The following is a 26,207-nucleotide window of genomic DNA, read 5'->3' as shown; positions in this document are numbered from 1 at the left end:
GGGGGCCGGGCTGCCCCCAGCACCGGGAGTCGGCGGCCCGCCAGCCACCGGCGTGTCCGGGCGCAGCCTGAGCCCAAGCGTGCAGGAAGGCAGTGGGGAACGAACCACCCTCTAGAGAAAAGGAAAAAAAGGCGCGAGAGAACCTTTCCTCTCTCAGGAGAGAGAAAGATTCCCAAGCGGCAGTGGCAGTGCCAGCTCAGCCGGGAGCAGGAGCGCGCCCGGCCGTGCGCGCGCGGGGGCTGCACTCGCAGGGGACCCCCGCCCGTTACCGGCCGCGCTCGGGGGCGCCCCCTGGCGGCAGCAGGGCGGAGCGCGGGCCCGGCGCGGGCCGCGGGCGGAGCTCCCGCGCACGGAGGGGGAGGAGCCGCCGCGAGCCCATTGGCTGCTCCGCGCCCCGGGGCGCGCCCCGCGCTCGCAGCGCCCCGCGATTGGCCGGCGGCGGCCAAAGGAGGCGGGGCGCCGCGGCACGGCGCGCTCCCACTGGCTACTTCGCTGGCCTGGGCGAGGCAGGCGCGGCGATTGGCTGCGCGGGCGGGGAGGGGGCGGGGCCCGGCCACAGCGCCCTCCTGGGGTTGGGCCCGTGGCGGCGGAGATCTCGCGAGGGAGCGCGGGCGGGATTTGGCGGCGCTGCCTCCCTCCCTCCTCCCGCTGCCTGTCGCTGCCGCTCGGCGCTGGTGTTTGTGTGGAAGGGGGAGGAGGAGGAGAAGGAGGGCAGGCGAGAGGAGCCCGAGCCCCACCATCCGCCGAGGGGAGCGGACCGGAGCCTCCCCGCCGCCCGCGGAGCTCTCTCTGCGCCCCTTCGCCCCGCCATGGCCTCGGGAGACACCCTGTACATCGCCACGGACGGCTCGGAGATGCCGGCCGAGATCGTGGAGCTGCACGAGATCGAGGTGGAGACCATCCCGGTGGAGACCATCGAGACCACCGTGGTGGGCGGCGAGGAGGACGAGGAGGAGGAGGAGGAGGACGAGTGCTGCGAGGAGTGTGGCCCGCACCACCCGCCCCATCACTACCACCACCACCAGCCCATGATCGCGCTGCAGCCGCTGGTGTCGGACGGGGACCCCAGCGGGGCGGGCGGCGGCGCGGCCGGCGGCGGCGGGGGGCAGCTCCACCTGCACCACCACCACCAGGAGGTGATCCTGGTGCAGACCCGCGAGGAGGTGGTGGGGGGAGACGACTCGGACGGACTGCGGGCCGACGATGGGTTCGAGGACCAGATCCTCATCCCGGTGCCGGCCCCCGCCGGGGAGGACGAGTACATCGAGCAGACCCTGGTCACCGTGGCCGCTGCCGGCAGCAAGAGCGGAGGCGGCGGCTCCTCCTCGGCCGGCGGCGGAGGCCGCGTTAAGAAGGGCGGCAGCGGCAAGAAGAGCAGCAAGAAGAGTTACCTGAGCGGGGGAGGCGGCGGCGGGGCCGAGGGCGGCGGTGGCAGGAAATGGGAGCAGAAGCAGGTGCAGATCAAGACCCTGGAGGGGGAGTTCTCGGTTACCATGTGGGCCTCGGGTAAGTGCGCGCCGGGACCCCTCCCTCCCTGGGCCGCGGGCCCCGCCGGCGGCCGCGCGGCGCGGCCGGGACGGTTTTGTTTTGAAGGGAGGCCATGTTTTGGTGTGTGCGATGGGCGCCGCCATGTTCATCGCCAGGGCAAGTATGGCGGCTCCCCGAAAAGATGGCGGGGTCTGCGCTGCCGCCGCCGCTCGGCCCGGCCGCGCCGGGGGGAAGGAGGCAAACATGGCGGCGGCCGCCAAGATGGCGGCGGCGGGGGGTGCGCGGGCGGGCGGGCGGCAGCGCCGCCGGCTCCCGGGCCAGGCCGCAATGGCGTAGTTTCTGCAGCAGGGGGAGGCGGGGTGCGGGGCGAACCTCCCCGCTCTCCCCCCGTCCCCGCCCCGCCGCCGCTCCCCGCGGGGCCCGCTCCGCGCCTGCCCCTCGCCAGCCCTCCCCTCCCCCGGCCGCCGCCGCCGCCCTCTGTCCTCGTTCTCTCCCCCCGCGTTTCCCGGCCCGCCGCCCCTCCCCGGCTCCTCTCCCTGCCGCCCAGCTTCGCTTCTCTCGCTGCCCCCCCCGCGGCCCTGAGCGAGGCGTGTGCGCCGAGCCGAGACCGCGATGTGCGGGCACAGACCCGCCCGCACCGGCCCCGCGGCTGCCCCGGCGCGGGGTGGCGAACCCCGAAATACCGTGCACGGCTTGCCCGGGGGCCGCCCGGCCCCGGCCCGCTGCGGTGGGTGGGGCGTCCCCGCCCGGAGCCGGCGGTGCCGGCGAGGAGAAGCGGCTTCTCGCCCCCGCGGGGCTGCCCGCGCCACCCGCCGGCTCGGAGGGGGCGGCCGCGAAGCACCGGAGTCCGCGGGGAGCCGGGGGTGACAGCCGGCAGGGGCGGCCCCGGGGCTGACCTCCGTCCCTGCGAGCCGCGGGCAGGAAAGGGGCGATTCCTGCTTGATGCTCGCGAACCGTCCAGCTTTTCCCTCGCCTAGGTCTGAAGCTTTAAACAGGCTTTTTAAATAAGCGCAGAGAGTCCGTGTCGTGTGAAATTGTGGGTTTTTGAGTATTTTTTTTTATTATTATTTTTTTTCCTTTTGTGGGAGTGTCCTTTAAAGGGAATAAAATCTCATTGACGGAGTTTTAGTGTCTGTGGGACTTGGAGTAAACCTGACTTGGCACCTACCCTGCCCGCTTAATTTTATTTTATTTTATTTTTTTTCTTTTTTCAAAAATGTATGGCTGGCAGCAAGGCTCTGTCGTCAACAGTTCTGTCCTTAAGTTGTGTAAATGCAGCAGAAAAAGCGGTCAAATGGTATGAGTTCATGTAACGTTTAAATTGGTGCGTTCTTTTTGAATAGGTAATCTGTCTTGCATATCATAATTTTTGTGCTCTTTTGGATTTTTAAAAGTATTTAGTGATGTCTAAAATGTTTGCTCTTTGTGATGTTTGCGAATGACCAGTTGTTGTTAGAAAGGCAAGCATAGAAGAGAAGGTATATTGGATGACTGAATTCTCCTGCCTGAAAAGGTGGCAAGGATAGTGGTTCAGATTTTTACTCTCTTTTTAAAGACAGGTGATTACTTTAGCAAGTTTGACAGAGTGTCTGACACTATTGAGATGTAGTCAGTTGGTAGCCCGGTCAGCTTAATCAAAGTTCTTTGCTTCCTCATGAACAGAAAAGAACATAGAGGAGTTTCCTAACTAATGTTTAGTGGGATGGTGTTTTGTATGCTTCTGTGTCACTGTGTGAAAACTGAATAAATTCCCTTGCTGGTATTTTTCTTAGAACTGACCATCCAAGAAAGATAAAAGATAATAGAAATTAATATAGTCTTCTGGCTTGTGGAAGCTGCCTGAGGTAGCTGAATGTACAGCAAGTGGCTGTATGACTCATGAGCTGGCAGGATCCAGGACCTCGCTGAGATTAATTGACGATTTCTAGCATGCGTTTGCACTTGGAAATTCAGAGTGCCTGATGGGATGCTTCCTTAGAGCTTCTGCATGCTGATTATTACTTGGCTGAAGTGAAGCATGTGTATAATCAATAAACTTGCTTCTCTTCCCATGTACACAGCTTTTACATCAGGGGTAGCCCTATTGATTTCAGTGGTTTTGTTCTTTATGAGCATGACCATGCAAGCTCAGTGGGAATGATATCCACTTATAATTTACTGGAGATTGAATTGCATTGCTATATCTAACTCAATTATATCCATGGTGCAGAAGAACGAAGACCTAGTCAGATTTCACTTCTAATGCCAATAAGGCCCCTTCAAAAGTAAAATCAAATATATGGGCGAAAGGAAAGTCTTAAGAGTTTGACCTCCCCTCCCTCTGTGCATGCATGCACACACCCCCAGCTTCAAACAACCTGATTAGTTCAGATCTTGTAAAGTTTTACTGAGCATATTGGACAGGCTCTTACGCCTCATATGTAACTTACTTAATGTTACAGAAGTGACCTGAAATGGTTAAATGCTGGGGCTTTATCTTTTTTTGTCTGAAATATCAGGGAGCGAATCATTGCCAGAGAAATTGCAAAGGAAACACTACTTGAGACAGGGACGCACACAAACCCAAACCCCCAAAAAACCCAACCTGAGTACCCACACAAAAAACCCTAGGCTAAATTAACACCAAAAAAAACCAGAACCGCTGACTTGCAAAAGGGTAGTAGTACTAAAGTTTCCCTGCAGAATCAGGCATACTTTATTTCGAAGAAAGATAGCAGTGTTGCATCTGTAGTTTAACATAATTAGAGACTTGCTTGCACACTGATGTAATGGACTGGTTTAAATGCTTTGCAAAAAGTTCATCAAAAGACGAACAGTAAATAAGGCCATGCATTAAGATACAACAATGAGCCCTATATTGCTGTGCATGGGTTTTTGAATCAGGAACAAGGGCACTTTGCTCACCACAGTGTGGGAAGACAATATGAATTAATTTCTTTTTACTGTTTGCTGGTGCTACTATATTAGCTTGTACATGGGTGGTACCAAATTTAGCCAATCATAGATCTTTGTCCAGAAATGGAGTATAGTGTGTCTTGTAACACCTTTTGAAATGTGTAGAAATAATCTGTGAAATATATAGCAATGTGACTAAAGGGGACTACTTAGTCCTCATATTGTTATGTGCTTATTTAGAAATTGCAGTACTGTTGTTGGCAACGATTTAGACTTACCATAAATTCTCTTATCACCTTGGTATCTATGGTGATACCAAACTTGTGACCCATAATTAAAGTGTTTAGTTTGAAACAGGAATACTTTGTTCTAGTTTAGATCAGCTTTGCAGTTCTTCAGAATAGAATTATTTGCTTTTCTTCATGTGTGAAAATAAGAAGTGAACAAAGGTGCTGTATTTCTGAAAGGGTTGAACAAGTGTATCTGGTGGATACTTCAATCATGTTCTTGTAGTGTGTTTCTACTGTCTTAATATTTATCAGAAAACTGTATGTAGTTAATGGTGCTCTCCGAGAGAGGCACCCCAATTTGTGCTAGAAAATTTGTTTTTATTGAGTGGAATTTATTTGTGCCTTTGCTGGATTCAACTCTAGTGACTTTCTCCAGGTTGAATGCACAATAGCAGTGGGGGAGGATCATGAGAAATCACTTTGTCAGATGGTGCTTGCAAAACTGATTGTTACATGCAGGAACCTTTGGGAAGGTGGTGCTTAAATGCTGGCTGTGCCAAATACTGGAATTTCAAGCAGTTGAGACTTAAATGTGAGTGGAGAAAAAGTATTAGTGTAACTACATCTGGTTCTAGGTAATGACTCTGTCAGGCTTTCAAACCTGAAATAGGTGTTAAACCATTATTGTTAGTGTAGTCTGCAAGTTAAGGGCTGAAATAGCACAACCAAACATTGTCCACAGATGTTAAACTGCTCAAGTATCCTATCCCTAGGTGGGAAAGACAAAGATGCAGAAGTTACATGCATGGTTTGAAAATTATTTTTGATCATCTGGGAAGCCTGTGCTGTGGACCCATATTTGGAAACTTGGGGAGTTCATGTTGGATTTCTAGAAAGTTCTTCAAAACCTCTTAAAAAACTCAATGTCTCAAAAAATATAGGAAGGTTTTCATGTTACTTCATCAGATGGCAGGGGTGAGAAAAATAACCATCTGCTGTCTGACCAGTTGTCTTCTGTAGTATAAATGATAGATGAGTCACTTAGTTCAGTTGTTGGCCTGTATCAAGGATGGCCAAAATGCTTTGCGATGACAGATAGGTAATGAGATTCTTATATGAAAGTTTTTCATAATGGAGGCAGAAAGTGATTGGTTCCTTTAAAATATTAAGATGACAATCTTATTTCTCACTCTGATTACGATACAGGCTTCTGGTATCTGTAAGTACTGAGTCTGCCCTGACGTTTTTTGCAGTGATAAGGTGAACATTTTCCTGTGTCTGTTTTAAATATATTTTCAGTTTTGAAAGTGAAATGCATGGATATGGTTCATCATCTAAAATATCTCAATTAATATGCCTCTTAGCCCACCTCTCAAACTGGGTCCTTCCCTGGGACACTTGAGTCACTCATATGCTGACCATTCAGAAGGTCATAGTGCTTCGGCACAGTGTCTCATAAATGCTGAAGTCAGATGATGACTATTGATATATGCACTGTTTTTGTCAGTTCGTGTCTCAGTGATGTGAAATAAGAGATGGGTGACAGGGGGAAAGATGAACCTGTTCTCCATCTGTGTGCAAGGCACGTCAGAGGGAAAGTAACCTAGCAGCCAATTAGGTTAAAAAATGACATACTGTGCAAAATAGAATTTTAACATTCAGAAGTGCCTGCTAAATAACTGTATTATTTAACAAGCTAATTACAGTTCTTTGCCTCCAAACATGACCAATGAACTAATTTGCCTGGGGAGATTGCAGTGTGGTAGCAATAACCAAGCTGTTACGACAGTGCCTTGGTACTGCTCAGTTGCCGAATACATCCTTTATCACGTAATTGCTTCTCAGCTGTTCCTAAAAGCAAATGTGTTTAACCATGTGATCATAAAAAGAAAATTTAAGCTTAAATGTTGTTCATCCTTTTTGCTGGTAAGTAGAATGTCTTTTAACTTGGTACCTTGAGGAGGAAGCTATAGGATCAGGTCTCATTGCTTTGCTGCCAGATGTATCTTCTGAGTTCCCTTTGGCACCCTGTTTTCCACAGGGGAAAACTGATTGAATAGCAGTGCTTTCTCTCTGCTTGGTAATAGAGCAGGATTACCAAGCAGGTTCAGGATTTGGGGATCTCAAAGTGGAGTACGATGGCTAAAATTGAGAATAACTGAAACAAAAATACTGACAGAGCTCCTTGGGTTGAGAGTTAAAAGTGTCATCTTAGAAAGCTGGGGAGTTCCAGAGATGTCAGCTGGAGCTAGCTGTTAATCTAGAGATGTATGAAATAATGGGGTTCTGAGGTGGGTGGATTTTCTGTGCAACAGAAGGGCTGCAAGAGATGGAGAAAGTGTGGTAATAAGAGGCAAAGCATGATCAGTAAAGTCTTTGGAAACAGATTCTACCATGTTTTGTCACTGATCTGTTACGTGGAATCTGCAGTTACTAGTTTCTCAGTAATCTTGCTGCTTCCTACTTCACTTAGTACTTTTAGTTCTGTTAAAACCTCTGGCTGTTTCACCGGTACTCAAAACACATGGCTTGCTAAAACAGTGAACTTTCACTGATCTTAGTAAAAAAATGTTTGAAGTAGTGTCTTTGAAGGGCCTAAGTGGATCTGGTTCAACATGTGTACTGCCTGTATATATGGCATGAGAGAAGTGCAGGTAGAAGGACGCTGAACATGAAGATGTGTTTGGGTATGTGCTCTAAAGAGGGGCATAGTCTAAATCCAGTTTAGACTAAGTAACCTATCTTAATGTAATTTGGTGTAGAAGGATGTAGGGGAATATCTGTGGTGTCTCTAACAAACCAGTATTTTACAGCTATATGAGATAGATGAATATTGGATGTACCCATTGTAGTGACTGGTAGTGAATATTTCTGTGAAGATGGTTATTAAGTAGTTGACGTGTGTTCAGATCCTCTCTGTCTTTCAGAAGAGGGGAACTGAAATTGTGTTCCAAGTTCATAACAGCAAGCTGCATTAGATCTATAAGAATAGTGCTAGATAAGCACTTAAGCAGAATGCCTTATGTTTCAGTCTGCTATACTCTCAAGTGGTTTTAAGGGACAAAACAGTGGATCAGATAGTACCTAGCAGTTAATTTCCTTTTCCTGACTGGCTCCATGGCTCTGGCCATATTTAGCTTGCATGGTTGGCATCCAGATTAGGTTGGCTTGGGCATAAACTGCATGGAGGTATTATGCCTTATTTGTACTGTACTTATCCAGAGGTGTCACTGTAATTTCAGGATTGTGTCTGGGTTTTGCCTTGCTTTGGATGCAGTATGTTTGATTCTCCAGTGCTTCATGAGAGGAAAAGCGGGAAGTAATTTACCTGTGGTGGGCATCAGGACTTGCTTGAAGGCAGAAAACATCAGTCAACTTACCCATTTTGCAGTGAGAATTATTGGTTAACTTGTCCACCTGAGTGAAAGTTTGCTTGCACTTTACCCTCCAGACTTTGAGCTGCCTAGTCCAGGTTGGTAGGGCATCACAAATAAAGTAAATTTGTGCATAGAGGACATTGTAAAGTTTTTCCATTTCCAAACTTTCTCCAAAGAAGTGTGTGTGGGGTTTTTGTGTGTTGTTTTTGTTTTGTTTTCTGAATGAGTTGATAATGGCTTAGGATGGTCGGGATACTAAAGAGCTGTGAAAGCCTCTTGCTGCTTTTTCAGAAGTAGTAGCTTAACGTAAGACTTCAAGGTAACTGTTCGGTATTTTATTGCTTTGGTTTAAATTCGGTTTTAGAAGTGGAGATGTGTGCTGCTGTAGAGATGCAGTTTTTTGGTATAGGAAAGCGTGCTTGTTTTTTTCACATAACTGTCAATATACTAAACAATAGTTGCTCTTACTTTCTACTCAATCAAATCAATATGTTCATAGTTTTTTATGTTTTGCTTCAGTAATCTGTGGAATTAAATAGCTGTGGAATTGATTTCTGTTGGCAGGCATTTGGGAAGTAAAGGCACTGAAGGCAGACTTTCAGTTTGGTCCTCAAATAGCAAGAAAGCATTGTGTAATAGCCTTTACAGTTGGGAAGGAAAGAAGATCTTTAGGAATGTATACAAGATTTCCCTGTTGACTCATGCATCTGATTTGAGGCAGGAAATGAAAACTTGTCTATGTTATGAATGTCATCGAACAGTCAAACTGCAAGTTCTGGGTGACTGTTGAAATGGCTACTTTGGAGGCAGCTGATCTCATTCTAGTCTACAGCATGGAGAAGGCATCGCTTTTGGCTTTGCAGAAATTCTGTGCCCTTCTGGGCTCCATGTCTTTTCTGCCTGTGTAGGCATTGCTAAATAATCTTTTTTTCAAGTTTCTGTTTGGAAGAACAAAATGTTGCCAAATAGAAGGTTTTTTAACTTGAATTTGTAACTCCTTCAGGTGCTATAAAATTTAACATATAATCCTCTCGTAAAGTAATACCAGTTGCTTTCTTTAAAGCACTGGAAGAAGCTGAAACTGTGTGGTGAGTGGAAAACTAGATGAGAATAAAAAAGGTCCAAACAGTCGATTTTGTGGTTTATTTTGAATTTAATGCTGCAAATAGTATTTTCTTATTTACACTTCTGTCTTTGCAGCATTGGAGTCTGTTTTCCTCTTTCGCCATGGAATATACATGAACTGCTATTTGATCTGGTATATCAAATTAAACCCAAACTAGCAGTAACATTTCTAGAAATAGCTTGGTGGCAAACATTTAAAAGCAGACATTACTAATTGAATACAAATTTGTGCTTAGTATATATCCTTTATTTGCATATATGTTGTCCTCTCTCTCCTAGCCTAAGTTAGTGAGTAATGACTAATGTTATTTCCTGTGTTTCTGTTTAGGGGAAAGGAACGCAAAACCTTTCCTCTTTTGTTTTCTGCCTTATGTTTTCCTATCTCTTTTTAATTGGTGAAATACTATTTCTGTCCTACCACCTTGTGTTTTCATTGCTTAAACACTACCTCTAAAATAAAACTTCCTGTTATTTTTGTAAAGCCTCTTGTGTATAAAGTAATTTCCAGAATCTGCCCCCCATACACATAGTAGGAGAAGTACTGTGTTGTCAAGTTTATTACACTGAGCTGAGCAGTTACAACCAGATATATATATATATCTTGTGTTAGGTGTATTTGAGGGTGGAAAACAGGATAGGTGCTGTGCCCGTCTTTCTGCTGGTGTGACACTGCAGTGAGGAACATAGATGGATGTTTTTGTTCTCTGTAATTTTTGTATATTTTGGTTTCTCTTAGAAATAGGAGACAGAAAAGATTGTGCCCTTCATGTTCTAAGGTCTAAATATGAGTAGACAGCAACAGCAGGTCTTCCACCTGATTTCACTGCAGTCCTTGAGCACGAATTCGTAGGAGGAGCTCTAGAGCAGAGAAAAGAGCAGTACCTTAACTGGCTTATAGATCAAAGCTCTGAATAATTCCAGCCTGCTGTTTGCATAGTAGAGTGGGAAGGAACTTAGCCTGGCCTTTGACACAGAAGGAAGAAGCCCCTTTGGGAGGGAGATGCAGGATTAAGTTTGTTTTCTTTCAGACCTGTCTGCAGGTGTTTAAAAACTCTAATTTTACAGGCAGGTGCTGAAGCACATTAGCAGTTACTTTTAAATTTCTTGTCCCTCTGTGACACTTCTGTTGGAGGTCAAGGGAGTCTGAAGACTTGAAGTAAAGATCAGTAGTCCTGACATCATAGGGTAAGTGTCTGCCACTCCTCTGATAGACTTCCAGAGTATGGACTGCTGTTGAGTACCAAAGAGGGTATGGTGAAGGTTAGTCTTGAAGAGTTTGGGGGAATTGAATATTTAGGCATTGTTTCAGGAAAAGAACATTATCTTTCAAATGCGGCCAATATTTATAGGATTGTTCTACTTATTTTTGTATTTGTGTACAAGTAGATATGCAACTTTTGCTTTTTCTCCTCACTCACTGTATTCTTCCTGTGTTCTTTATGCTGTAGCTGTCTTTTTGTTCTTCGCAGTTAGGGTGGTGATCTGGAAGTGCCATGTATTCTTTTAAATGTGCAGCATTAGTGAATTTAAATTGAGATGCAGCCTAATAACTTATATGCTGTTTTGATCCTTAGTAAGTACTGAATTCAGTATTTTGTGTATTTCAGATGATAAAAAAGATATTGACCATGAAACAGTGGTGGAAGAGCAGATTATTGGAGAGAATTCTCCTCCAGATTACTCAGAGTACATGACAGGGAAGAAACTTCCTCCTGGTGGAATACCTGGCATTGACCTCTCGGACCCTAAGCAACTGGCTGAATTTGCTAGGTAAGTATGAAGAAAGGAACTTTAAACTAAAATGGTTTTCTTTTCACTGGTGTAATTATGAAATTGTTAGGCTGATTGGTAGATTTAGTATGACTTGTTGTTCCATTTAATTATCTTCCAAAACAAGGGACTTAGCATCAGCTGCTCTCTTCTGAACTGAAGTGGGGTTTATATTCACTTCTTCAATGACTTCTGGTCTTTAGTTCTGTTGGGTAAGACAGGACCTAAATACATCAATAGACTCACTCTAAGTGAACCTTCCTTGGCACAGGGGTTAGATTAGATGATCTACAGAAGTCCCTTCTAACCCCAGCAATTCTGTGATTTTACATGACAGAATATTTCTTTCATGTGAGTAGCCTTAAATTCCTGAGCACCAAAGGATCGGGTAAGTGAGATGCTACATTCAGGTAATGCAGCACTAAAAAGCTAGACTATAGTATTTAGTTTGTAAAACCCACTTACTGTCTTTTTTTTCACCTGCTTCTTAAGCTCGAGGTCTTTAACAACTTCATGGAGTCTTGGTGTCCTGCACTTTCAAGTGCCACTGATAATTGCAGTCACAATTGGTAACTGTACTGCTTGCATTTTCCTATAGTAAGTCAGAATTTTCCCTCGTTTACATATCAATACCTTGACGTGAGTGAGAAGGTGACTGACGGTCGAATGGAGGTGGAGTAACTTGTTCCCGGGTGTACCGAAGGTGTCCTCTGCAGGGCCCTGGCTCTGGTACCGGCTGCTCGGGGCCGCCCGTGGCCACCAGAGGGCAACCGCGAGGTGGGCGGCGGAGCCGCTCCGGCCCCTGAAGCGCCGCACGGGGGTTCCTTCGCAGCTTGTTCTGCTGCTGCTCTGCTCACTGCAGGGCAGCCTTAGAGCTGTGTCTCCACTTATCGGAGCCATAGCTTCCTCTAGCTCCTGCTACCAGTTTTACCCATGCTGAAAGCAAAATGTGTGTGTAAAGCCACACTCATTTTCATTTTTTTAGTAGCTAGCTGTGCTTCAGAGCTCTGATGCACAGTTCTGGCACTTGGAGCAGGTGGTATTTTTTACTTCCTGGGTCACCTAGTACAGAAGTGTACCTTTTTCCTGGTAGTTGCTAGATGGCAGGGACTTTTGATACAAGTTCTGGTCTGGCTTCATGGATCTTGATGTTCAGTGTACGCATCTATTTCTGTTTCACTTTTTTAATCCTGCTGCTTTTTTACAAGTTTTTTCCTGTTACTCTGTGGTGTGTTTGTGCCAGACGAATGACAGCACAGCCTTATCCCACAGTTATTTTCAGTACAGCCATTGAACTATGAATTTTGAAGGCTAGTAAAGTAGTTTTGCAGGTCTTGCTCTGTGTTCTCTTCAGGCTATTTGATCTGAAAATGCGTAAAAGCACGTCATAAACTACTGAAAACAGAGTTCTATCTAAAGTGATGGGTGGTTCTAGCTACTGATACTACTCTTTCTTGTTTTACTGTTGTTTATCAAAGTTAATGTGTTTTTCTCTACAACCTGATGAAAAGTTCATTCTATTTTTTTGAGAAAGCAAATGTTTAAGTGATGCTCTTGAGTGTACGTGGTGTTCTATTTCTGAAACTTTACTTATTTCTACTCGTTGTATATTATTTTAAAACATGCTGAAACTTTTGGTTCTGTTAAACACCGAACCACTGAATAGCTGTCTTTTGTTAGGAAGTGGAAATAGTTTCTCGGAGGCTATTCTCCACATAAATACTGAATATTTTTTCTCCAGATTGGTTTGAATACTTGAAATGGTTGCCAGGATTTGGGCTTCATGAGATGACCAGACTACTTCTATAAGATTTGTTGGCATATTTCTGAGTATTGCAAAATGTTTTAGTTAGTTTTCTGTAGAGAAAATAGTGGCTGCTGTCAGTATTTTGAAATTATCACTTTTTTTTTTTATAGTCATGGTAGAATGTTCTAGGAATTTCCAGAGCTAGAATTTATAGCAGATGATGAAAGGATTGAGGTCTGTGTGTACAGTCTCTTTTCTGTTAATCTGTTTCTATGCAGCAGCTAAATTTTAATCCATTTCAGTCAGAAGAGAAGTATATGATGATAGAATAAGAAACTATGGGGGGCATATCCTTTAGCAGTATCCCCAAGTTGCTCAAAACCTGGGAAAAATTGTTCTGACAGCTTAATTTTTACATGCATGAATATTTAATGCATCCTCTGTTTTAAGAAAAGTTTTTTGATTTGTTGGTCAAAATTGATGACTGTCAAATTTTCACCCTTAAAAAAAAATAAACAGAAAATGGTTATGTTTTAAATGATTACATTTCTGAGACTAAAGAATATGGGCATATTAGAATTTGAATATTGTTTGAAGCTAATAAGATGAATTCAAGCACTTCTATCTCCAAACTACTGTTCAGTTGTCGTTTTGATTTTGGTGTGTGCAGTATCACTAGAAACGTTGCATGCCAAGATGGAAGAAAAAATTGGGCTTACGTGTCTGGGGTTGGGTTTGGAGGCTTTTTCATGCTAAAAGAATATGTATAGTGTAAAGTTCTCTGAAATTGTCAAGCATTGCTGGTTGTTTTAGAGTTCAGAATTTCAAAATTCTTAGTAGCTGTATTCTGAAAACCTTGAGCAGCACACGACGTAGAAACTTGTAAACCTAACAAGTAGCTTCATATACTTGAGTAAAGTTTTGAATAAAAACCTTATATTTTGATTACTTGCAAAAAGAATTTTGACAGTTCTCATGAAAGGAAATGTGAGCTGGCTAGTAAAATTGTATGCTAAATGTGTTTTGTGTGGTGAGAGAAAGTTATTTTGGGTTGCTTTCCTGTTTTCATTGAGGTAGTTTAAAGAATCTCACCATGCATTTGTAGAAATTAGCTACTGAAAACCAGGCTAGGTTCGCTGTTTATAATGGTGCACTTTATTTTTATTAAGGATAAATTGACTTGAGACATTTGCATCGATTATTAGGAACAAATTTCTGAGGTTAAGCTTAAACAAAACTTGAATTCTAGTGGTAGTAGATTTTGGGCAAGATTCTTGTGTTACAGTCATGATCTACTCAGTGAAAGGTAGTGCAGGAATTGACTTGATGCTTGAAGTTGTCTGTAGCTCTGCAGCCCTTAAAAAAATAATTTGAACTGTAGTAATTGAGCATCTGCAATGGCCATCAGTGCTCGGAGCTCAGTGGGACTCCAGAGCAAGCTGTTGACTGACTGTTGTGATACAATTGTCTTTCACCACCTGGTTTAGTGCATTTGCCATTGAGTCACATAGCAGGAATCTGGATCCTTTAACTGGAACTCTCATGGTTCTTCCTGGAAAAGCTTTTATGCAATCTATGATTCCATTGGAAACACTGTGAATAAACAAGCTGTGTCAGAACATTAAGACGTGTTCAGTAATGCACAGATGAATGACCATAAGTTATACCTTGTTGGGCAGTTTATCGCCTTTTACAGATTATTTCATTCTGGTTTAGGAGTCACGAATTTTATCTAGCATGCTTTAAAAATGCAGTTTAAAAAAAAAGGTGGATTTCTCTTAGACAATCATATCAGAATGTGAAATGTTAATGGTGAATGATGTGCTCAGAAAGACGTAAAACCTAATAGTTACCATATTGTCATTTCATACCTTTGACTGGGACAATGGAAATTCTTTCAAGTGGAATAAAATGTTTCATCCCAGTCTAAATTCATTACAGTAATTCAGGAGTTAGCTGTGAAGAAATCATAACTGCTTGGTGTTAAATGCTTGGGAAGGTAGCAGGAATATTTCTAGTGGGGGCATGTGGCAAATTCCCTCCAAGCAAGCCACTAAAAAGGGTATCCCTGATTGCCTCCTCCCTCCCTCTTGTTCTCCAGACAGATCCATGACTGAACTGGCTATAGACAGTGGGAAACAAACATCAGTAAAACTAAGAAATAAGGGAATATTCTATAGCTGGGGAATTGGCACAGTAATGGGTCTTGGTGGTAAAAACTTTACTCTTAATGGTTTTATCTTCTGCTGCTCTTGGTATCTTTTCTGAAGGAGAGCTATTGTGAAGACTGCCCTTCCTTTCTATCCACTTTCCAAACAGTTAGAAAGCAAAGGAGAGGAAACTACATTAGTGTTTGAAATCAGACACCCTTCTTGAAAGTGACAAAGCATTCTGGTCACCCAGATTTATGACTTAGGCCTCTTTATAAGGTGTATGCTTTTGTATTAGTTTTGTTCTTGTTGCAGAGAAGCTTAAAGGGCAGTAAAGTGACAATTGCTTTACCCAAAGTGCTCTTCTGTGGGGGGGAAATCTGCTCTGTACCACACTGCGAAGGTCACTCTCCCTGTTTACACATATGATAACCTTCATAACTGGAACAAACCTAGTAATTATTTTTGCCAGAACTTTTTATGACGTTTTTCTACCTAACTGTGACCGAAGCATGGTTAAGACACTGGCTGTGGGGTTTTGGGTTGCATATAGGTTGCTGGGACACCTTGTGCCACTCCCCTTTTATCTGTTTATCCAAAAGCCAGTCTATCCAGTTTCAGTTCTTCAGCACAAGTGAACTCCTGCAGTAACACAGGGTCATGACGCTCACGTTTGTTCTGCTCAGCAGGGCAGCACAAAGGGAATGGCATGAGGAGGGAACAGATCACCAGTGACAGTAACACTGCTGAGAGAGAAAAATTTCCTCCATATCAGACTGTTGTTCTTAGGGTTTTGGTTATCAGCACAGATGAATATCGCTGCTTGTCATCAGAGACCTCTAGATTGTGTCAGAGGAGTTGCCTGAGAGAGTGTAATGCTGTTTAGGTTAGATTTATGTATGGAGGGAGAAAAAAAGATGTGAGAACACAGAGCTGTTAACAGTGGCAAAAAGACTTCTGAACAAGGGGGAAATCACAGAATTAACTGGGTTGGAAGAGACCTTCGAGATCATCAAGTCCAACCCTTGATCCAACCCCATCCAAATTCTATACTGTTATTTGTTTTTTGAATTATATTTACTTTATTCCTAGCCTTAACACTGTTCCTGTGGCTACCTTTTAAAATTGGATCTATGGACAAGCATATAGGTTGTGGAGATTGACAGGGGTGGGGATTGGTTCTGTCAGGGTACAGTACTTTCAGTTCAGATGTGTAGATGAAGGGAGGTGATTAGATGTAACTTTCAGATACTGCACAGTGACAATGTTGCCTTCTTTATTTTGAGAAACTAGAAGAGTGATTTCACTCAGTCTTCCTTATGCACGGATAGGAGTGTTCACTTTTATGGAGCTTGTTCTGTAAAGCTGTTGGGTTGCACACCTTCCTTCTCCCTCTGTGGTCACCCATTCCTTCCCTCTACCCAGTACAAGTTAAGACTTAACCTTTAATTGCAGTGTCCCAGTGCCTTGATCCAAAAGGTGTACACTTCCTGATTTTCACAGCTACTACTAGGCATGACCCATGTAAATTCATTGCAGAAATGAAAATTTTGGTCTTGCCATGTAAATTGACTTTCTGCAAAGGAGACTGTTACAGAATTTCTTCCCCAATATTGATGTGTGTGTCTGTAGTTGTGTTAAACAGTGATATTTGTTAGAGTTCTGTTTTTGATTAATGTTTCAGGCTAAGAAAACTTGGATGGAGCTGGTAGAGATGCTTTACTGGGTGGGAGCCAAAAGTCTGACTGCCACCAGCAAGAACTACCTGCAACTGTGTAATTAAGATCAACAGCCCAGATTCTAGTCTGGTCTCCTTTTGCAGAAAGTTAATTTTAAAGTAAGACCAAAATCTTTTTTTCTAATGCATTTGAGTTCTTTGAGGGATTGTCCATGTGGATTCTGCAGCCCTGTGAGCAAGATGACATTTCTAATGCAATGATCTATCATAGCTGTGCCTGTGGTGTACATGCCCTCATGCCTTTAATCCAAGTCTGTAAAGGGCCCAGCAGTTTCTTGCTGCCTGTGGCACTGAGATACAACCTGGACACCGTTTGCCACCTCTTCCTGTCAAATGTGTGCTTCTGTTTTGCTGATTACCTTGGTTGTCTATGGAACCCTGTGCATATGCACAGGCTTAAGTTGCCCACTCGCCATGCTTCCATGAAAAATGAGGGGATTTAAAATCTGCTCATTTATTAGCTAGAGCTTTTTTGTCATTTTGTGACTAAATGTTCAAGTATAGTGGCTGGACTGATAATCCTGAATTTAGAAACAAAGCTTGAAAATTAAAAAATCAGCATAATATGGATGTTCATAATGTTATGAACCTGCTCAGACACCAAGCTGAAAAATGTAAGGTGTATGTTGATGCTCCAGTCTGTCCCAAGTCTGACCATCCAGTTCACCTGCAGTCTGTTAGAGATGACACTGTTGCAGCATTTCTTTCTCATAGATTGACTTAATACCGGAGGCAAAACGCAAGAGTCAGGTGTAGGATTTAACACAGTGATCAGTGGGATCTTAGGCAAAGTGCAAAAATACAGGTACTGCCCACTAAAGCTCTTTGTCACATCTCCTTGTTAGCAGTCCGGTTTTGGTCTAGTTGCTCCCTTTGAAGGTGGTCAATTAAGACTTCAGAACAATAGTGGTTTTACTCATTCTGATCAGTCACGAGCTCTGACCTTGGGTTTAGGAGTTTTTTGCTTTGGTTTTTGAGGCAGGGGGAAGACTCAAGACAACATTTAACACGTTGATAGAAGGAGATTTGGCACCAACTTTGTCTCCTAAGGGTGTTTGTTCTCTAATCATAACACTGTGTTCTCTCATGTCCCATCTTGTCAGATCATTCTGCTGTGTGACCGTTTTGACATTACTGATGCTCATTTCTGTGTCTTTTCCTGTTTTTAAAAGTCACAGAGATGTAACAATCCTGTGCAAAGGGTAGTTGAAGCTTTCTGTAGGGGTACTGTAAAGAAAGTTTTTGTCTGTGTTTCCCTATAGTCTCAGTACCTGCAGTACTACGAGTGTGGAACCTCACTGGAGAGTGTAGTCAGTCAGTTAATCCCAATCACTTGTTTGGAGTTAGGTATTTTAATACTTTACTCAAGGAGACTGTAAACTAAATGCAGAACAATCATTATTCCAATTGGATTATATAAATTAAAGCTAATCAATAAGATCAATTGAGTTGGTCTGTAGTTTTGAAAAAAGTAGTTGGAAGATTAAGATAATTCAGAGGCTGATTCAGAGCAGATGCAGTTTGCTGTGTTCACAATGTTTCTGCCCTTAAATTGATGAAATCTTAGGTGTGCTGCTGGTGATGATGCAAGAGGAGGTTTGTCAACACAAATGCCATACACCCATTTTCAAGTTGCTGTTAATATCTGTAAATGTATTTTTGACCCTGCAGGAAACCACAGTGTTCTCCAGTTAGCTCTGTACATGATCAGTGTAGTCTGGAGATGCTGAGCTAGCACGAGTTTCCCAAATGTCCACTTACAGAAAAGAACAAAAGCAACCTCTAAATTCTTGGGTTTGAATGTTGTGGCTGTGAAGTGGCTGTCAAGTGCTTTAGTCTGCAGGTGATCACTTGAACTGAGCTGCATTTGTAGTACTGAAAGGAGTCAGGTTGAGGGACCAGTGATAGCTGGCAGAGCCATAGGAGATTAGTCCATTACATAGGACTCCACTGGCAATCATAAGAATAATTTCCTGGGTTTTCAGGACTTGAGGAGCTTTTTCACTGCTCTTGCCTTAATTCAGCCTCTCAAGGCCTTCCATTGCTGTCCTCTCTCAGCAGTCCACGTGAAGGAGGCAAGTGAAAGAGCAGATTTCAGCCATACACGAGGGAGTGTGACAGTACCGAAGAAGACTAGACCCTGCCTGTGAAGAAACAAATGTGGTCAGATTGGAGAGATTTTAGCTTATTTTTCCTACAGCTCTTGAGAGTTTTTTAAGTGTTTAGAAGTTGCTGTTTATCCAGTCTCAGATTAATTAACAAAGTGCATGGGAAAAAGTACATGTATACATTGCTGTATGAAGAAATCTCTTCCCCCAACCCTGTTCTTCAATATCAGTTTCCAGGAACTGAATTCATGGGAATTAAAACTGTCTTGGTAGCAAGAGACACTTCTTCTTAAAAATAGTGATTCTGATTAACTCCAATTATTTTTTTGATTTCAAGCCACTCATCTCTGTTTAGTTGAGACTAGAGTAAACCAGAAAACCTTATGTTTAGTTTACAGATATGATATGTAACCACCTTGTCACACAGAACTATCTTGTACTGTATTACCAGGAAAAGTTGTTCAATAAACCACGTGAACAGACTAGCTCTGCTTCTACAGCAAGATTTGAGAATGTACAAAATCTCATTCCTTACCTAAGGCCATCTCCAGCTGTGTGGGGTGCTTTATTCACACCTGCCTACCTCTACCATTAGGTGGGGGTAAGCCTTCCCTTTTTGGTGGTTGTTTGTTTGTTTGGTTTTTTTTGTTTGTTTGTTAGGTTTTTTTGTTTGGTGTTTTTTTTGTTTGTTTGTTTGGTTTTTTTTGGAGACAGCACTACAGGTTTGAGAAATAAAGGTAACTAAAAGTGCAGTGCACTTCCCCAGAGTGATGTCACACATCTGGCTCTTCTGAATTCTGACAGGTGGTTGTTATGACAACACTGTTCTAAGATAGTTTTCTACAAAGAGTCTTACTATATATGAAATAGACCTAACGCATGCAAGCAGTAGTTTACTGGGCTCCTTATGCAGTCAGTGGAGATTAGTGGCACCCAGACAGTAATGCTGAAGATCCCTGTCAGCGACCAAGAATAAATAGGTGATTGATTGTCAGTTGCCAAGAGTGGAATCTGTATGCACAGTAGCTTAAAGTAAGAATAATGACTATTTCTGTGGCTGTAATGGTTGTCTACGTTGTGTATGTAGATTCCACAACTTACCTGGTTCATGCTTTCCCTGTATCTGTTGAGTTTTCTTCTGAAGTCTTGTGTGGTGAAAATTCTGAAGAATGATTGAATCTACTCTTCATGTCCTGCTACAGGGATGGAGAGAAAGTGAAGCTAAATAGTCAACATAGGTACTGCCACAACAAAAACGGAGTTTTCAAACAAAGCCTCCTAATTACAATTAGTATGAGTCAGGAAAAAAACCTCTATTTCCACATTGAGGATTAAGAAGGTAGCATTAAATGTCTCTGTATTTGAGAGGTTGTTCTGGAAGAGCAGAACTTTCCAAATCCTAAATTATACTCTTAGTATTATTATTAAGGTTTTGAAAATATTAAAGTGAGTACCGCTGATGTGTGTAATACTGAGGGATAAATGTGTTCATTATATATGCACTTAGAGGAGAAGGGCTGTCTACTAATATTTTAATACTAATGTTTGTTGGCTCTATTTTTTATCTTTAAGAATGAAACCAAGAAAAATTAAAGAAGATGATGCTCCACGAACGATAGCCTGTCCTCACAAAGTAAGTGAAGTGCTCAGCTTATGAGTAGACAGTAATTTGTAGATCAGAATTTTGTATTGATGTTTTCTCTTGAGAATAAAAAACTAAAATACCTTACTTATAATAGACTATGCTCAGTTAACTGTATTTTAGTTATTATTCTCTAGAGGCTTCCTTAAAAACCTTTCACTGAATAATATATTATTCCCATTCCTTGTCTTAAGGTTAGTGCATCCCTAATCTTCTGGTAACCATGATGCACAGCCCCTAACATGCTGGTTTTACTGTTGTGATTTCCCGACACCCAAGAATACATACTTGAAAGAATGTTCTGAAAGCTGTTCAAAGTACGTTCCTAAGATCTATATATCCTCTGCTTGGAAACTATGACAGATTGGGAGTCTAGATCAGGAATCAGCAATTTATGGTGCAGATGCCAAAGTCAGCATTATTGGAAGACTCTGAATTACATTCCACACAGCTGGAAGGTGCATCATCTTGAGAAGCAGGCATCTTGGAGATACGATTCTGACCCACTGGTAGCAGGGAAGCTTCTATCTTGAATAAATATTGCCAGTCACTTAGATTGGTAGCATCTGGCTTTACTGCATTATCCAGCTTTTGTAGTGCTTCTGTTAGCTGACTTAGTCTGTCACAAAAAAAAAAGACAAATACAATCTTGCTGACTTCTGGTCTAGATTAAGTGTGAACCTAAGCAACTAATCAGGGCAGATAGCTAATAGTACCCATTAGCATGAATAGAGGGCTACTTTCTGACTGCCGCGATGTAAGGAATTTTCTGAATTCCTCTTTGTGCATAAATTGATTTCCAGTTCTCCACGTTCTATAAGCGTCATGTTTTATTGTAATACAGTATGCAGAAATACAGGATCAGTTACTCTTTGAAACATCAAGGAATGTTACCTTCATTTCTTTGATTTACTTTTTCATAGCCTCAATTTCATCTGAACGGGGGGGGAAAAGAATGTTGTATCTTTCCATTTTCTGTCTTCTAGTGTTTCTAGGCTTTGTGCATTTATGACTTCAGTTTAAAAAAAGAAATATATTGTAGATGTAACTGCTGCTCTTGGAGGCTAGCAGGGCCTTGGAAATAAATACAAAAAAAGCTGATAGTCTGTTAATTTTGGTGCTGCTTTGCCCTCACCCAGTTCTGCTGCATGGAACAAATGATGGCACAATACTTCAAAATTAGCCAAAGCAATTCTAGTCCCTGAAGAGAGAACTCTTCTTGAAAGTGATATTTCCCTTTTTTTAAGAAATAAGGCGTATTTAAATGTATTAATCTTGAAAAAGAAGCATGCAGAATTTCATATTAGCAATTTAATGTTTCCTTAGGTTCGGTTGTTAAATTTTATGCCTCATAACACAGTGATGTTGGTAGACTAGTTTTATGTAAGTCTAGACAGCATCACTTGTAGTACAAGTTGAATTTATGGTGGTTAATAGGATTTTATGAGGCATTTTGAACTTTGAGGAAGACATTTCTAAAGCATGTGGTAGATATATTTACTGTTTGTCACTAAAAGGTGAATAAAACCCCAAAAACAAGTAGAAAGATTAAGTAAAGAGAGCACCAGGTCACTGGTGGCTCAAGCACGCTCTGGAATCAAAAGCAGTATTCCTGTATTGATGCAGCATGGACCCCAGGTTAAGATTTCAGATACTGAAGCTGAGTTAATGTATCTTTTGATTTTAGATTGAGTTGGCAGTAACTCAGCAAATTCTCTCACCTTATTCAGTTGCCTGGTATCATTGCAGGTTCAAACTGTAGCTGCAGTGGCACTCTGGCTTAAGGTGATAGTGATCAGTACTGCTGCTGCCAGTTTGGGCAAGGTAGTTTATGTAAGTTGTAATGTACTGGAAAACAACCTTCTCACTCCATTTCTTCTCAGAGATGAAGGAAGACAACAGAATGTTGGGAGATGGAGTGGTGCACATACAAATTTGTACCAGAGAATAATTTGTGGTATATTAGATACGATATGATGTGTTGTAGTAGTACTGTAGTACTCAGAGTATTGCACATTGAAGAATATACCATAGGCATCCATGAATTATCATTTTGTCTTTTGCGTGTTTTTTGTTGGATTTTTTGTTTTGTGTTTGTTATTTCCTCTGAAACCGTTGTGTGTTTTTGTTTGGTTTATTCATTTGCTTCTATCAGAGCTGCATCTTCTTCATGAGACTGTCCTATTATTCCTTTGACTGCACATGGCTCATAGTACTAAGTGAGGAGAGAGATCAAGATTTTTATGTTCGGAATTGTGTTAAGATTTTTTTATGAATTTGTCAAATGATTATTTTTCTTGTATTGCTTTTTAAAAATAAATATAAGGGATGTTCTTTTCATGGCCAACTTATGCAAAAGTGTTCAGGATATAAAAGCATTTTATATGCTTGAACTGTAGCAGATAAAACCTTCTTTATGAGAGCTAGCTTATCTACTAATTGAGTTTCACTGTTCTTTTTAAGGGCTGCACAAAGATGTTCAGGGACAACTCTGCCATGAGGAAGCATCTGCACACTCATGGCCCTCGAGTACACGTATGTGCAGAATGTGGCAAGGCCTTTGTGGAGAGCTCAAAACTAAAGCGGCATCAGCTAGTTCACACCGGAGAGAAACCCTTTCAGGTATTGTTCGCCTCCAGGTCTAAGTACCACTGTTTATACATGTAGACTGTAACTGTAACCTGACTTCCATATGACTTTAAAGATACTGTGTCTTTCCTAAAATCAAATGAGGTAGTGGATGATCACCATAAAAACTGGAAGTCCCCTTCAGCTAATTAATCTGTCATGTAACTGTTTCCATGGAATTGTCTTAGAAATTGGCAGATCGTATGTACACGGGAGATACCTTTCAAAATAAGATGTGAAGTTCCTCACTTAAACAATGAAGGCTGCAGTTACTATTGAATTAAGAAAATGTCTCTTTCTCCTCCTCATCTTTTCAACTTAGTGCTTCTGGACAACTGAGACTTGGGGCTGCTTGTTCAGTTGACTCATGATACTAATTTTCAGTAGAGGATATTAATCAGTTTTCAGCAAAATGATGGGAGTCACTAAATCTCTTTCTGTTTATATCCACTCACGTGGGCTTCTGCCACCAGAGGTCCCCTGCCCTCTTCATATGATACTCCTTATAAATCTTTACAGCTGTTCATAATCTTGAGCATATCTGTGTTCTCCAATGCACATTTAAGATATGTTATTTTTTTATTATTTTTCAGAATAAATTATTTCAGAAACTTGATTTGCAGTCCTCAGGCATTCGCTTAAATGTGTACACTGGATATCTTATGTGGTAAATATAAGTATTTACCACTGAACATGCTCTCCTTTTTATTTCAAGCCCACCTTAAAAGTAAAGTGGGTAAAATGAGTAAATCTTGCAATTTATCACTGAAAGAGGGAAATTCTTTTGTGAAACCTTATTTCTGTTTTGTAGTACAGTGTGACAAAGTACTGTTTCAGATGCACAGGTGTTTTTAGTGAAAGCCTTTGCTTATAAGCTGGAAGTTAGTTATCTTCCTATTTGAAAATAGATATACTATTGTATATATACTATATGTAGTATACTTCAGTATCTATACCTAAGTATTGCAGTTTTTAGTGTAGTTCAAAGGTGATGCCCGCAGCTTCACTGTAGTAATCTTCAGCATCTGACTTCACGTTTGTGCAGTCTAATGATTTGAAGAATATTGCTCTACTCAGCGATGGAAATGTGTGCCGTTTTGTTAGCTAACGGAGTGCATCTTTTCCTTTCAACAGTGTACATTTGAAGGATGTGGAAAGCGTTTTTCACTGGACTTCAATTTACGCACACACGTGCGAATTCATACTGGCGACAGGCCCTACGTTTGCCCATTTGATGGCTGCAATAAGAAGTTTGCGCAATCAACTAACCTGAAATCTCACATCTTAACACACGCTAAGGCCAAAAACAACCAGTGAAAGTTGGAGGAGAACATTCTTGAACTCAAAAGCGTCTTGCAGGAAAATGAATTGGAAATAAATACGCCTCCCCTTTGTATATTGTTTCTAGGAAAGAATTTTAAAAAAAAAGAACCCTACAAACTAAAGGACGTGTTTTGATAAGTAGTAAATAAAAAGCAAAAAAAAAGAAATCACACAAAAAACTTTAAGGTGACATTGTTAAGATGCTCTACCTTGATATGTATAACCCCGTTTCAAGAACACGGTGTTTTGTAAAGTGCGTCCCCAACTGGACGGGTCAGCTCGTGAACTTGCATCAAAAAAGACAATTCTTTATACGACAGTGCTAAAATTGGACTTCTTTTCACATTCTTATAAATATGAAGCTCACCTGTTGCTTACAATTTTTTTTAATTTTGTATTTTCCAAGTGTGCATATTGTACACTTTTTGGGGATATGCGTAGTAATGCTATGTGTGATTTTCTGGAGGGTGAAAACTTGCTTGCGGTAGATTTTCTTTAAAAGAATGGGCAGTTACATGCATACTTCAAAAGTATTTTCCTGTAAAGAAAAAAAAGTTATATAGGTTTTGTTTGCTATCTTAATTTTGGTTGTATTCTTTGATGTTAACACATTTTGTATAATTGTATCGTATAGCTGTAATGAAATCATGTAGTATCAAATATTAGATGTGATTTAATAGTGTTAATCAATTTAAACCCATTTTAGTCACTTTTTTTGGAGAAATACTGCCAGATGCTGATGTTCAGTGTAATTTCTTTGCCTGTTCAGTTACGGAAAGTGGTGCTCAGTTGTAGAATGTATTGTACAGGCACTGACCGTTTATTAACACCTGATAATATGTACATCCCCCTATGTAATAGAAAGGGCAACAATAAAACAGTGGTCCTAAAGAAAGAATCTGGCAGAAAATGATCTGTAAGCACAGTCTATTTTCTTTTGTTGTCCAGAGCAGTTCTAGTTCCTCTTGACCTCCCAGAAATTGGAAGCTAAATAAACTCAAGTTTCCTTTACTTTGCATTCAATTACAGTGATTTGTGATGCAATTACGTAATGCCACATCAGGTGGTGTATCTAAACAGAATTGCCGACTGTAATTCTGGTTTTGAGTGACATAGACTTCCATTAACTGGAATGGTGGATTTGGAGACTTGGCAGTGTAGTGGAGAGTTTTCCATGTGCCTGGACAGCAACTAGGTAAAACAGTACAGTAAATAACTAAATGGAAACCTTTGTTTAGTCAAGGTAAGGAATGTTGGAGGTTTAAATGGAGTAACAATAGAAAGTGGAGGACTGGTAGGGTTTGAGTGGTCATACCAGGGGAAAAAAAAAAAAAAAAGAAGAAATTGTCTTTTTCTTTTGGCTAACTTGTTTGACTGAGTGTAATGATAAAAATTCTTGGAACCTTATTTGACACCTTTTGCTTCAAAACAAGAGCTCTTGTGTTCTAAGAGAACTTGATGGAGTTGAGTTTTAATGGTCTAATAAGAGTGGTTACTACTCATTTGTTCATGTGTTCAGAGAAAGAACTTAACAGAGACTATAGTAAAATGTGACAGATTAATAAACAGAAGAAAGTGCACGGAAATGCATAAGTTATTTTTTAGAGACATGTAACATATTTCAATGCAGTAAAAAGTGTTGTTAATTTTTTTCTGAATTCTGTTCTTACAAGGTTCAGCAAAGTTTTTGTTGCTAATACTGTAAAACTTAATTTTGAGTCCAGTGTTGGTGGTAGTGGAAAAAAACATGGGTAATAAAGAAACTACACTTAAGACCAAGGGAATTTTCATCCATACATAAATTAATCTGAACATTGCAACTCTAGTCTGAGGTTATTAGGGGTAGAAAGAAGGTTGGGGCATTTAATTGTAAAGTATGCGTTAGAATTTTGGCAGTATTTTTTCTTTTATATATAAGCAGTTTTTGAACAGGACAATATACTGAAACTTGTATAGTTATAGTTAAATTAAATTCTGTATACAGTT

General features: G+C 41.8%; 1 protein-coding gene across 1 annotated transcript; it reads left to right on the top strand.

Annotated features, from left to right (window-relative positions):
* The first annotated feature begins 543 nt into the window (after positions 1–543).
* Positions 544–26,207, top strand: YY1 (YY1 transcription factor). Its single transcript, XM_027897507.1, has 5 exons — positions 544–1,506; positions 10,723–10,885; positions 20,201–20,261; positions 22,734–22,892; positions 24,033–26,207. Exons 1-5 carry the CDS (start codon positions 810–812, stop codon positions 24,213–24,215), a joined length of 1,263 nt encoding a protein of 420 aa, XP_027753308.1. The 5' UTR covers positions 544–809; the 3' UTR covers positions 24,216–26,207.

This window comes from Empidonax traillii, unplaced genomic scaffold, assembly GCF_003031625.1.
Source record: "Empidonax traillii isolate 1590-97213 ecotype Southwest subspecies unplaced genomic scaffold, ASM303162v1 scaffold544:size423439, whole genome shotgun sequence".
Lineage (NCBI taxonomy): Eukaryota > Metazoa > Chordata > Aves > Passeriformes > Tyrannidae > Empidonax > Empidonax traillii.
This window is presented reverse-complemented; position numbering and strand designations above follow the sequence as displayed.

Bases quoted from the DNA above. Each gene is read 5' to 3' on its own strand.
- YY1 (XM_027897507.1), top strand. From the start codon at position 810: ATGGCCTCGGGAGACACCCTGTACATCGCCACGGACGGCTCGGAGATG. The intron at 1,507-10,722 runs GTAAGTGCGCGC...TGTGTATTTCAG, and splicing joins GGTTACCATGTGGGCCTCGG to ATGATAAAAAAGATATTGAC. The intron at 10,886-20,200 runs GTAAGTATGAAG...TTTATCTTTAAG, and splicing joins CAACTGGCTGAATTTGCTAG to AATGAAACCAAGAAAAATTA.